Source organism: Doryrhamphus excisus, linkage group LG12 (assembly GCF_037039965.1).
Source record: "Doryrhamphus excisus strain RoL-2023G ecotype Guam linkage group LG12, RoL_Dexc_Guam_v1.1, whole genome shotgun sequence".
In the NCBI taxonomy this organism is placed as follows: domain Eukaryota; kingdom Metazoa; phylum Chordata; class Actinopteri; order Syngnathiformes; family Syngnathidae; genus Doryrhamphus; species Doryrhamphus excisus.
Genome location: NC_136368.1, coordinates 18,891,235 through 18,904,670, shown reverse-complemented (window position 1 = coordinate 18,904,670; position 13,436 = coordinate 18,891,235). Strand labels below are relative to the sequence as shown.

Below are 13,436 nucleotides of genomic sequence, written 5' to 3'. Positions count from 1 at the left end.
CACACAGATAGCAGAAAGTGGAATTGAACTCGGGTCTCCTAGCCTGAATACCCGGAGATTTTGCCACTTTGTAAAGCCAAAATCACAGACACAAGCAGGTGGCGGTTGTACACAAACCCTACGTGATCTCCGCATGCCCGGCAACACTAAAATTAAAGAAGTGTTCCACTTTTTTTTTTTTTTGTCTGCATATGTGTTTGATCAAATAAGAATGCCTGTGGTCTCGCGGGGGTAACGCAAAACATTTGTTTTCAACCAAAATGGGAGCTCGCTCGCTGTACAAATGGGACAAAATGCAGCACCCTGAAAAAAGCTCATCTGGATTCCTCTAACATCGGAACTTTGTCAAAGTAATTGCATGAAAATTAAGTGGAAAAATGTAGAAAAGGCTCTGCGCTCATGCACACACAAGCAACAAATATGGAGTCCATAAACATGGCCGACATGCTGTGATTCATTCAGTAATTTTCTACCGCTTATCCTCACGAGGGTCGCGGGGGTGCTGGAGCCTATCCTAGCTGTCTTCAGGCAAGAGGTGGGGTACACTGGGCTGGTGGCTAGCCAATCACAGGGCACATATAGACAAACAACCATTCACACTCACATTCATACCTATGGACAATTTGGAGTCGCTAATTAACCTAGCATGTTTTTGGAATGTGGGAGGAAACCGGAGTACCCGGAGAAAACCCACGCATGCACGGGGAGAACATGCAAACTCCATACAAAGATGGCCAAGGGTGTGGTAAGACAAAATAAGAAGCCAACAAGTTACCACTTCCACACAAAATAGGAGGAGAACTCATTCATTCATTCATTTTCTACCACTTATCCTCACGAGGGTCGCGTGGGGGTGCTGGTAGCTATCCCAGCTGTCTTTGGGCAACAGGCGGGGTACACCCTTATACTTACGAGGGTCGCAGCCAATCACAGGGCACATATAGACAAACAACCATTCACACTCACATTCATACCTATGGACAATTTGGAGTCGCTAATTAACCTAGCATGTTTTTGGAATGTGGGAGGAACCCGGAAAACCCACGCATGCACAGGGAGAACATGCAAACTCCACGGTGGAATCGAGCTCGGTTCTCCTTGCTGTGAGGCCTGCGCGGTAACCACTCGACTGCCGTGCAACAGAGACAACATTCATTCTCTACAGCTTATCCTCACGAGGGTGGCGGGGGGTGCTGGAGCCTATCCCAGCTGTCTTCGTGCGAGAGGCGGGGTACACCCTGGACTGGTGGCCAGCCGATCACAGGGCACATATAGACAAACAACCATTCACACTCACATTCATACCTATGGACAATTTGGAGTCGCTAATTAACCTAGCATGTTTTTGGAATGTGGGAGGAAACCGGAGTACCCGGAGAAAACCCACTCATGCACGGGGAGAACATGCAAACTCCACACAGAGATGGCCGAGAATGGAATCGAACCCTGGTCCTCCTAGCTGTGAGGTCTGTGCGCCAACCACTTGACCACTGTAGCCCAAATAATGAATATATATTATATATCAGTTTTCGGGGAGTACCCGGAGAAAACCTGCCCATGCACGGGTCAAACATGCAAACTCCACACAGAGATGGCCGAGTGTGGGATTGAACTCAGGTCTCCTGGCTGTTAGGGCTGCACGCTAACCACTCGACCACCGTGCAGCCCATTAAAAAAACGCTATAATTTACCAAAAGTTGCTTGTTCTTTTCATGACATTTATCAATAAAGAAAAATAAGCTTTCTCAGAAACCCGAATATAAGACGCTTCTTGCGGCACAAAATAATACTAAATTCTTTTAGCGCCACTAGCAAAGTGGAACATAACGGACTGGTTGTACAAATGTGCATTTTTCAAAAATGTTCCAATGCATCTCAAGTTGAAACATTCCTCCACAAACCCCTTCGAGTATCCCCGGAAAGACGAGCTTGTCCATCATGCACGCTTACAGACTGCCATGCAATCAAACACTAGATTACTATCTGCTGTGCTTACCCCACATGCACATGCAACGCGTCACTCACACTCCTCAGTCCTGCAGGATGCTGGACAGGCGGATGCATGCCTCTCACCGCTGCCAGCCGCAACTCATTGCTGGAGCTGCTTTATATGTCTACGCGTGCAGATTGTTCCTCAGGTCTCATCCTTTAATCTGCCCACCATGAGGTATTATACCGGAGCTGGGGGTGGAGGTGGGGGGGGTGAGCCCGACTTGCCTTGAGTGCTTGTCTATCTGTCTATCTGTCAGTCTTTCTGCCTGTCGCAGGTCCCGATGGGGTTAACCTGGATCAATACCACACGCACGACTCCCGACATGAACGTCAAGCTTGTTGTTCTTCGCTACGTGTGCACCTCCTACAGCATGTGAGCGTGTGCATGCTGAGATGAACGCACGGAGATGTCCGCAGAGGAGGATTTATACGGTTAAGGCTACAAGGATTTGGACAGTGGAGATGTTAGAACTTTGAAATTGGACTTGGAGATACAACAATCAAGATGTTCAGAGGCTCAGGTTAATTTAAGAGAACATTTAGGATTTGAAAGCATTTCAAAACTTTATGGAAACAATAACTATCGTTTTTAGTACCTGTCCCAGTCCTTATAGAAAACAGAATTACAAGTCAAGTCAGAATTTTTAGTGGTTGTCCAAATATTTTGTACTTATTGTATTTTCTGGACTATAAGTCGCTCCGGAGTATAAGTCGCACAAGGCCAAAAATGCGTAATTAAGTAGAAAAAAACATATATAAGTCGCACTGGAGTATAAGTCGCACAAGGCCAAAAATGCATGATTAAATAGAAAAAAACATACATAAGTCGCACAAGGCCAAAAATGCATGATTAAATAGAAAAAAACATACATAAGTCGCACAATGCCAAAAATGCATAATTACGTAGAAAAAAACATACATAAGTCGCACTGGAGTATAAGTCGCACAAGGCCAAAAATGCATAATTAAGTAGAAAAAACATACATAAGTCGCACAATGCCAAAAATGCATAATTACGTAGAAAAAAACATACATAAGTCGCACTGGAGTATAAGTCGCACAAGGCCAAAAATGCATAATTAAGTAGAAAAAACATACATAAGTCGCACAAGGCCAAAAATGCATAATTACGTAGAAAAAAAACATACATAAGTCGTACTAGAGTATAAGTCGCACAAGGCCAAAAATGCATAATTAGATAGAAAAAAAACATACATAAGTCGTACTAGAGTATAAGTCGCACAATGCCAAAAATGCATAATTAGGTAGAAAAAAACATACATAAGTCACACTGGAGTATAAGTCGCACAAGGCCAAAAATGCATAATTATGGAGAAAAAAAACATACATAAGTTGCACTGGAGTATAAGTCGCACAATGCCAAAAATGCATAATTACGTAGAAAAAAACATACATAAGTCGCACTGCAGTATAAGTTGCACAATGCCAAAAATGCATAATTACGTAGAAAAAAACATACATAAGTCGCACTGGAGTATAAGTCGCACAATGCCAAAAATGCATAATTACGTAGAAAAAAAACATACATAAGTCGTACTGGAGTATAAGTCGCACAAGGCGAAAAATGCATAATTAGGTAGAAAAAAACATACATAAGTCGTACTAGAGTATAAGTCGCACAAGGCCAAAAATGCATAATTACGTAGAAAAAACATACATAAGTCGCACTGGAGTATAAGTCACACAAGGCCAAAAATGCTTAATTAGGGAGAAAAAAACATACATAAGTCGCACTGGAGTATAAGTCACACAAGGCCAAAAATGCTTAATTAGGGAGAAAAAACATACATAAGTCGCACTGGAGTATAAGTCGCACAATGCCAAAAATGCATAATTACGTAGAAAAAAACATACATAAGTCATACTAGAGTATAAGTCGCACAAGGCCAAAAATGCATAATTACGTAGAAAAAAACATACATAAGTCGTACTAGAGTATAAGTCGCACAAGGCCAAAAATGCATAATTACGTAGAAAAAACATACATAAGTCGCACTGGAGTATAAGTCACACAAGGCCAAAAATGCTTAATTAGGGAGAAAAAAAAACATACATAAGTTGCACTGGAGTATAAGTCGCACAAGGCCAAAAATGCATAATTCACTAAAAAAAACATAAAGTTTATATATGTGTTGTGACGTAAATACCGTATTTTCTGGACTATAAGTCGCACAAGGCCAAAAATGCTTAATTAGGTATAAAAAAAACATCCATAAGTCGCACTGGAATATAAGTCGCATTTTTTGCGGATAATTTATTTTATAAACTACTTGACCATAACAGACATTACGTCCTCTTGGAAGGCAAGTTCTCACATTAATAAAAGAATAGGGATGCGGGGGGTGCTGGAGCCTATCCCAGCTGTCTTCGGGTGAGAGGCGGGGTACACCCCGGACTGGTCGCCAGCCAATCACAGGGCACATATAGACAAACAACCATTCACACTCACATTCATACCTATGGACAATTTGGAGTCGCTAATTAACCTAGCATGTTTTTGGAATGTGGGAGGAAACCGGAGTACCCGGAGAAAACCCACGCATGCACAGGGAGAACATGCAAACTCCACACAGAGATGGTCGAGGATGGAATTGAACCCTGGTCTCCTAACTGTGAGGTCTGCGAGCAAACCACTCGCCCACCGTGCAGCCCAAATAATGACTATATATTACATATATTATATATTGGACAGTTTTCAAGACTATGAGGAAAGAGTTACTGCATCGGTAAACATTTTTTTCTGAGAACGTAGTCATGTGACTCACGTTCCAAGTGTATTATATTATACTGTGGTTACTTTGTATTTTTCCCTACAGATGATGGATGACGGAAAAAAAGCCCGGCACACTTTAAGGCACGGCCACCTTGATTTTGACAAATGGTTCATGAATCAGCAAAAAAAAAAAACATACCGACTCGCTGCAGTTACGGATCAATTCACAAGCCCACTGTTGGTTGTTAAGGTTTGATGCTGTACAAACATCTTTTGTTATCACATGCAAAGGAAAAGAAAAGTTAGAGAGGTGGGGCGTGTTAACACAATGTGGCATAGCATTGCTGTTTCCTACACTTGAAATTCAAGTTTGAGTCTTTTTAGCTGACAAATGAATAACATTAAAATACAGTAAATGCATTTTTAAGTTGTTTTTTTTTTTTAACATAAGCAACATCACATTACAATTCACCCTGTCAGCAGAATTGGAGTAGAAAAGAAGAAAAGGTTATTTAATTTGACCGCTTCTCCATGCATTAGCGATCACTTCCGGTGTTTAAATGTCACATGTTTTATTAAAAAAATATATTAAAAAATTATAAAAATACACTAATCAAATTACATAAATAAAAAATAATAATTTTAATTATAATACAATGTTCTTCCTGTGTGTGCATGGGTTTTCTACGGGTACTCCACCCGAAGACAGCTCCAGCACGCCCGTGGCCCTCATGAGGATAAAAGGTACAAAAAAAATGGATAATATATTACACATAAATGAATGCAATTATTGCTATTTATTTAATTATTTGTTGTCAATTTTTTTATTTACTATTATCTTTGTTTTTTTATTTATATATATTATATATATACACTATATATTTTTTTCGTATATTTTCCTCCCATCATAACACAAATAATTCACTTAACGTCAGCAAAATTATGCTTTGCTGCACACGTAGAGAAGTCAGGTGTTAATTATTCTCATTTGTTTTATTTATTACTATTATTATTATTGTTATTATTGTTGTTATTATTTTTATTATGTTATTATTATTGTTATTATTATTATTATTATTGTTTTTTATTTATATATTATATATATATATATTTTTTATTTATTTTTTTCGTATATTTTCCTCCCATCATAACACAAATAATTCACTTAACGTCAGCAAAATTATGCTTTGCTGCACACATAGAGAAGTCAGGTGTTAATTATTCTCATTTGTTTTATTTATTACTATTATTATTATTGTTATTATTGTTGTTATTATTTTTATTATGTTATTATTATTATTGTTATTATTATTATTATTGTTTTTTTATTTATATATTATATATATATATATATATATACTATATATATTTTTCCTATATTTTCCTCCCATCATAACACAAATAATTCACTTAACGTCAGCAAAATTATGCTTTGCTGCACACATAGAGAAGTCAGGTGTTAATTATTCTCATATGTTTTAATTATTACTATTATTATTATTGTTATTATTATTATTGTTATTATTTTTATTATGTTATTATTATTGTTATTACATGCATCCTGGAAAATGTCTCTAACGGGTATCTCGGACTGCAGCAGACAAAGCGGAATATATGAAGGACATCGTAGTACTTCTGTAGTCCTCAAACGTCAGACCGTCTTGTGTCACGTGACTGAAAAGTGGCTCAAGTGGTATTATCTCTGTCAGCCTTTAATCTGGCGGCGAAAATGGCTCCAAATCCGACTCTTTAAAATGAGGCGGGGGCTTAAGAGGGAAGTGGACTGGACATGGTTTGGACTTGGAATTGTGTGTGTGTCAAGTTGGTAGCGACAGATGTGAGACGGATGTCTGTACGTTCACTGGCCACAATATTAGGTACAGCAACAAAGATCACATTGTGCTTATTATTATGGAGCTAAATAACAAATATGATATTAACATACCAGGGCTGCATAGCGGAGGAGTGGTTAGAGCACAGGCTAGGAGACCCGAGTTCAATTCTACTTTCTGCTATCTGTGTGGTACTCCGGTTTCATCCCACATTCCAAAAACATGCTCGGATTCCAAATTGTCAATAGGTATGAATGTGAGTGTGAATGGTTGTTTGCCCTGTGATTGGCTGGCCACCAGTCCAGGGTGTACCCCGCCTCTTGCCCAAAAAGGGCTGGGATAGGCTCCAGCACCCCTGCGACCCTCGTGAGGATAAGTGGTAGAAAATTAATGAATGAATGAGTTCTCCTCCTATTTTGTGTGGAAGTGGTAACTTTTTGGCTTCTTATTTTGTCTTTCCCCAACCTTGGTCATCTTTGTATGGAGTTTGCATGTTCTCCCCGTGCATGCGTGGGTTTTCTCCGGGTACTCCGGTTTCCTCCCACATTCCAAAAACATGCTAGGTTAATTAGCGACTCCAAATTGTCCATAGGTATGAATGTGAGTGTGAATGGTCGTTTGTCTATATGTGCCCCGTGATTGGCTGGCCACCAGTCCAGGGGTGTACCCCGCCTCTCGCCCGAAAACAGCTGGGATAGGCTCCAAAAATCCACGCCACCCTCGTGAGGATAAGTGGTAGAAAATGAATGAATATTAACAAACCATGATACTGCTGTAGTATTTGATATCTTTATATCGTGTATGGGTACTTCTATGATGACTTCTATGTGTTATTCTGTGAGAGTCTGACTCAGATAAAAAATTAAAAAGGTAAAAATCAGAAAAAGTTTCTTGGAAAGTTCTCCTTTGAGGAGCTGCTGTGTAAAAAAAAAAAAAAAAAAAGTTTCGGCGAAGCGCACACACCTAGCATTTGCACCAGAAATAAACACTATTGCATCACAATAACACAACTAATTGTTCTATTTCTAGCCCTGCCTCGGCTTAAATACTCACTTCACTCCCCACGGGCACAAATCTGCAAGCATTTAGAGGCCAAGTTGCTTTCATCATCATTCTCGGTTTCGGCCATTTTTGTAAACAAGCAGGCTTAAGATCTTATTCAAGAAAACCTCCTTACTTATCATTGATGACAGTTGCACTCAACAGAAAATGTGTTTAATGTCTAATCAGGTGAGTCTAAGACTGCAGACATAAAATGGTGAAATAAAGCAACCACCGGTAACGGCATGCCACCATATCCAGCAGATGGAGCCATTTTTCTTGCTTTCCGTTAATGCCTTTTATATTCTATACAGAGTCGCCTGGTAAATTAAAGTGTATGAATGAAATATTACACATTAAAATGCAGTTTTTGGAGCAGGTGGAACATTTCTGGTCAATGACTACGAATCTTCCATGGGAAGTTAAGCTTAATGGATTTCTCACAGAGCACATAAACATAAAGTAGTTTTAACATGATCACTTTATCTCTGTCACAATGTCACTGTTGCTGTAGTGGTTGATTTATTTGCTACTATAAAGACGTGCGTCTTACTAAACAAGATGATGTAGTCAAATGTAGTCAAAAACAGGCGGGCCGTATTCAAACATTTGGCGGGCCGGATGTGGCCCCCGGACCGTAGTTTGCCCAACCCGAGTCTAGAGCCAGTGCCACTGTGGGAAAAGACAGGAAGCAGAACTGGAGGTAGCAGAGATGAGGATGCTGAGGTTTCTCATCGGGAGTGACCAGGATGGATAGGATCAGGAACGAGTACACCAGAGGGACATTACATGTTAGAGGCCTTGGAGACTGAGATGGTTGGGATGGTTGTTGGGATGGATGGATGGATGGTTGTTGGGATGGATGATAGATGGTTGTTGGGATGGATGGATGGATGGTTGTTGGGATGGATGGATGGATGGATGGTTGTTGGAATGGATGGATGGTTGTTGGGATGGATGGATGGATGGATGGATGGTTGGATGGATGGATGATGGATGGATGGATGGTTGTTGGGATGGATGGATGGTTGTTGGGATGGATGGATGGATGGATGGTTGTTGGGATGGATGGATGGTTGTTGGGATGGATGGATGATTGTTGGAATGGATGGATGGTTGTTGGGATGGATGGATGGATGGATGGATGGTTGTTGGGATGGATGGATGGATGGATGGATAGATGGTTGTTGGGATGGATGGATGGATGGTTGTTGGGATGGATGGATGGATGGATGGATGGATGGATGGTTGTTGGGATGGATGGATGGATGGATGGTTGTTGGGATGGATGGATGGATGGTTGTTGAGATGGATGGATGGATGGATGGATGTTGGGATGGATGGTTGTTGGGATGGATGGTTGTTGGGATGGATGGATGGATGGTTGTTGGGATGGATGGTTGTTGGGATGGATGGATGGATGGTTGTTGGGATGGATGGATGGATTTCCTTTATTGTCATTGCACAATAACACAGCAGTGAAATTAATTTAAATTATAAATAATGTGGAGAATAAATAGATGACATCAAATATGAACAATGTACAGCGTAAACAGTAATTTGTACAAATAATTTAAATAATTTAGAATAAATAATAATAATTTAAAGTTTTGCGTGTGAGTATTTATTGTTATTAACCAACATTAACTAAAAAATTTTAAAATACTAAAATTTCACGTCTACAGTCCATCTAATCAAATTTTTTGTAGAACCTCAGAAACTACTAGTAGTAGATATTCGGTTTCATAATCACAAGAAAGTAGTTTTGAATAAATACAATAATCAAACCATGAGAGAAAGCATCAGTGGTTGGTACCCTACAATTTTTTTTTACACACAAAAATGCCATCAAAGAAGTGTTTAGTCTGCTGGCAATTGTGGTTTGGTAGCAGGTATTCCCCGTCATGACTTGCCAAGAAGTCCCCATGCCATAAATCACAACTTTTTTTAATCCTGGTCTTAAAATAGCATCACGTTACTCCATCCATCCGCGGCTATTAGAGAAGAACAAGCACATGGTGTGATAAATCAAGAACGCGTATTTCGTCTTTGCCACCGTGTCTTTGAGACAAGAGTCAAGCTTTGAAGCTCGTCATTTTTTTGTCTTGTGATTTATTCCCTACGCAACATCAAGCGAAAACCGCAACCGCCTGGAGTCACTTCTCACATCGCCTAAAACAAAAAAAAAATAAAATATCACAGCAATTATGCGTCTGAGATGAACTGCTGTCTCCCACTCAGGGAGAATGGCGGCACCACGGCAACGTCACGCAGAGGACACGCAAACACACACACACATGCACATAACATGTGTAGTGCTGTCGAGGAACGCCAATAAGGAGTACGCCAATAAGGAGTACGCTGGTGTTTCTGCTAAGAATAAACCGCCTGTGTCTGTGTTACTCGATGCCACCGGGGGTGGCTCACATTCAGCTTACAGTACATAACACACAGTTGTACACTATTTTACACCCACTCACACGCACAGCTGGCCTCATTCTGCGCTGCCACGCTGTGCCAGGAAGCGGCGACATTGTTGGAAGGCAGCTGGAGGATGGGGGCGGGCCGGTGGTGGTGTTCTTGGGTGGGGTGTGTGTGCATGGCATTATATGCTGACACAAAACGTGCACATGTGAGGAGGAGGCGGAGGAGGAGGAGTAGGAGGGGGAGAATGCTGCAGTGGAAAGAGGGTGTGACGCTCCCTTGAGCAATGAGGCAGGGGAGGTGAACGGCAGATTTGCCATCAATGAGAATAACCTCTGCTCGAGCCATCAAAAAAAAAAAAAAAATATATATATATATATATATATATATTTATATAGTGACCCTGCTGCAAGAACATATGCATGGCTGCTTCACCATCAAATATTCATGAACCCACAGAGCCTCTGGATGTCCTTCTTGTACTGCAACATCTTCACCTGTATCTCAGCATGAAGATACTACACATGCTTTGTATGTGTTACCCAGCTAATCTACTGTACAACAATATAAAAAATACACAATCAAACACCCCGTCTCCTAGCAACATCTATTTTGACACTCATCATCATAGTATATAATATAGTACAAGTAGATATAGTAGAAGCCATCACTGCAGGCTATTTAATCAAATACAGAATCATGCACCCTGAAGGTGAGGGTTCCAATCATCAAAGAGCCAACAAGACAACAAGTTTTTGTAAATGTTTGTTTTCATATTCTGCTCACGACCTTGACAGCGCTGATCTATTGTGTGGAAAAATTAAGTTTGTTTTTATTTGCGGTGATAAAAATCAGGGGAAAAAAAAAAGCATAAGAGGTCATCTTTAATAAACAGACCGTTTTGTCAGGAAGCACAAATCAAAAAGGAAATATAGCTGGAATAGGTGCAGATTCTGGAAAATCTAAAAAGTTTTCTGTGCGGGTTATTGTGTGTAGCTGCTCTATAGGAGTCCACAACTCAATACAAAGGGTAAAAAAAATGACCATAATAGGTCCCCTTTAACACAATACTACAATATTCTGTAAGAAAATTAAGTTTGTTTTTATTTGCGGTGATAAAATCAGGAAAAAAAAAAAGCATAAGAGGTCCTCTTTAATAAACAGATCGTTTTGTCAGGAAGCACAAATCAAAAAGGAAATATAGCTGGAATAGGTGCAGATTCTGGAAAATCTAAAAAGTTTTCTGTGCGGGTTATTGTGTGTAGCTGCTCTATAGGAGTCCACAACTCAATACAAAGGGTTAAAAAAAAATGACCATAATAGGTCCCCTTTAACACAATACTACAATATCCTGGAAGAAAATTAAGTTTTTATTTGCGGTGATAAAATTAGGAGCCAACTTTACCAGGAAAAGTTGGTCCGATGCATGCATGACCACATGGACAGATAAGAGTGCAACCTTGGTTTTCAAACGCCCCGGTTTTCAACAAAAGGTTTCCCTCGGTTTTGTCGTACAATATCACACAAAGGTACTTTTATTTTATGGAAAGCAGGAAGTGAACAAATGTAACAGTTACTGATTGTAAAAGTACCAGATGGAGGGGTAGAATTTAATAAGCTTTGCTTCTTCCTACTCCTTTTGGACATGTGGAACTGTGAACTGATTATGTGATGCATTCAATTGTAATCTGATGCATGTTCAAATGAAATAAAACCATTACCATTACCATTTTACCCTTAGACACATTGGATCTTGTAGTATTAAAAACGTCACCGGAATACTGCTAGCATTGTTTATTTATCCAGTTTGTTTTTATTGGCTTTTTAGTAGACTATTTTCTGGTTCTGGAGGATAGAAGATGATTAAAAAAAACAGTGTGAAATCGTGTTCTCAAACATTTAGAGGGTTGTGTATGTATGTTTATTGTTGGTGTCCCACCATCTTCATAAAAATGCCACTGCTGGTGATCTGTTCGACTCCCCAGCACCTGCCTGGCCCAAAATAACTCTTCACTAGGCTTGCTCAGTCGCAGTCAATCACATACAGTAGACTGAAGAAACAGGCATTATAGCCGATATTGAATAACACTTCAGCAGGAAATGAAGGACAGCCTGCAGCCGAGGCAGGGTCCTGAATAACCGGTTCGGTTCACTTTGGTGTACAGACACGGACATTTGGTATTTGATATGGGGATTGCTATACATGTGTATGTTAAACCGGTTATAGTAGTAAGCAATGATGGAGTCATGAAATATTTGTCATGCACCGTATGGATGGTGGTCAAAATGCTTCAAGAATAAAGAAAATCAATCAATCAGTAATAAATATAATAATAATAATAAAACGGCAAATAATAAAAACTTAAGAAACCACATATAGTTGGTGGGTGGACAAATTATTTTTTTCAGATTAAAATGAACAAAGCATTATTAGAGCCCTGTAGACATGACAAAACACGACTATAGTCACATTTATACTCTTTTTATTTACAACATATTGCGCAACTGCAGGGTCTTGAGACACATGCTAACTCGCTAACTAGAGAGCTAGCGACCTAAACGGTAGCCTTCAAGTTATTTCCTTTAAACTTAAATAGCCAAAAACTTACCACTTCCACACGGATAGGGAGGATAACTATTAACAGTTATTTAACCTTTAACATGAACATTAATCAAACGTAATAATTTTTTCTGGGTACATGATACCATACAGCATCCATATCAAACTTGCGCGGGCCGCACTAACATTAAACTTTCGTATCAAGGCGGGGGGCCTCAAACTAGCGTCCTGTGGGCCACATTTGGCCCGCGGGCCACATGTTTGAGACCCCTAGTTTAAACCATTTATAGGGATAGAAATAGAGAAATATTATTAAATTCAGGCTGTACAGTGCCCAAAGTGGTTAGCGCACAGGCCTCACAGCTAGGAGCCCCGAGTTCAATTCCACCCTCTTTTTGCATGTTCTCCCCGTGCATGCGTGGGTTTTCTCCGGGTACTCCGGTTTCCTCCCACATTCCGAAAACATGCTAGGTTAATTAATTGGCGACTCCAAATTGTCCATAGGTATGAATGTGAGTGTGAATGGTTGTTTGTCTATATGTGCCCTGTGATTGGCTGGCCACCAGTCATGCCATGTCACACAGCTGCCGTATGTGTGGTATAAAGTCATATATTTCGGCAGCAGACAAAAATAGCCCTAAAGCCATCCAGATGATCCATTCCCTATTCCACTGGGAGAATTCTGTGTGAGCTGCTACAAGTTCTTGCTGCCACCATGAGCTCCACAAACAAGAGGATGCGATGCTGCCCTCTATCAGCAGTGCTTATGTGCTACTCATTCATGTACTTCAGGAGCAGACAGGGAAAACGGACATGCGCCCACGTTGATATTCCCATCGTTTGGAAGTCCCTG

The 13,436-nt window shown here is 40.1% G+C and overlaps 1 protein-coding gene across 5 annotated transcripts in view; it reads right to left on the bottom strand.

Moving 5' to 3' along the window:
* Nucleotides 1–13,436, bottom strand: part of igf2bp2a (insulin-like growth factor 2 mRNA binding protein 2a) — a 46,724-nt gene that overhangs the window by 24,192 nt on the left and 9,096 nt on the right. Inside the window, exon 1 of one of the 5 annotated variants that reach the window (XM_058081745.2) lies at nucleotides 1,997–2,146. The exons of the other annotated variants lie outside the window; for them this stretch is intronic. Coding sequence (XP_057937728.2) covers nucleotides 1,997–2,064 — 68 coding nt within the window. The 5' untranslated portion in view covers nucleotides 2,065–2,146. Of the gene's footprint in view, nucleotides 1–1,996; nucleotides 2,147–13,436 lie in introns of those variants that run through there. 5 annotated transcript variants of the gene reach the window in all.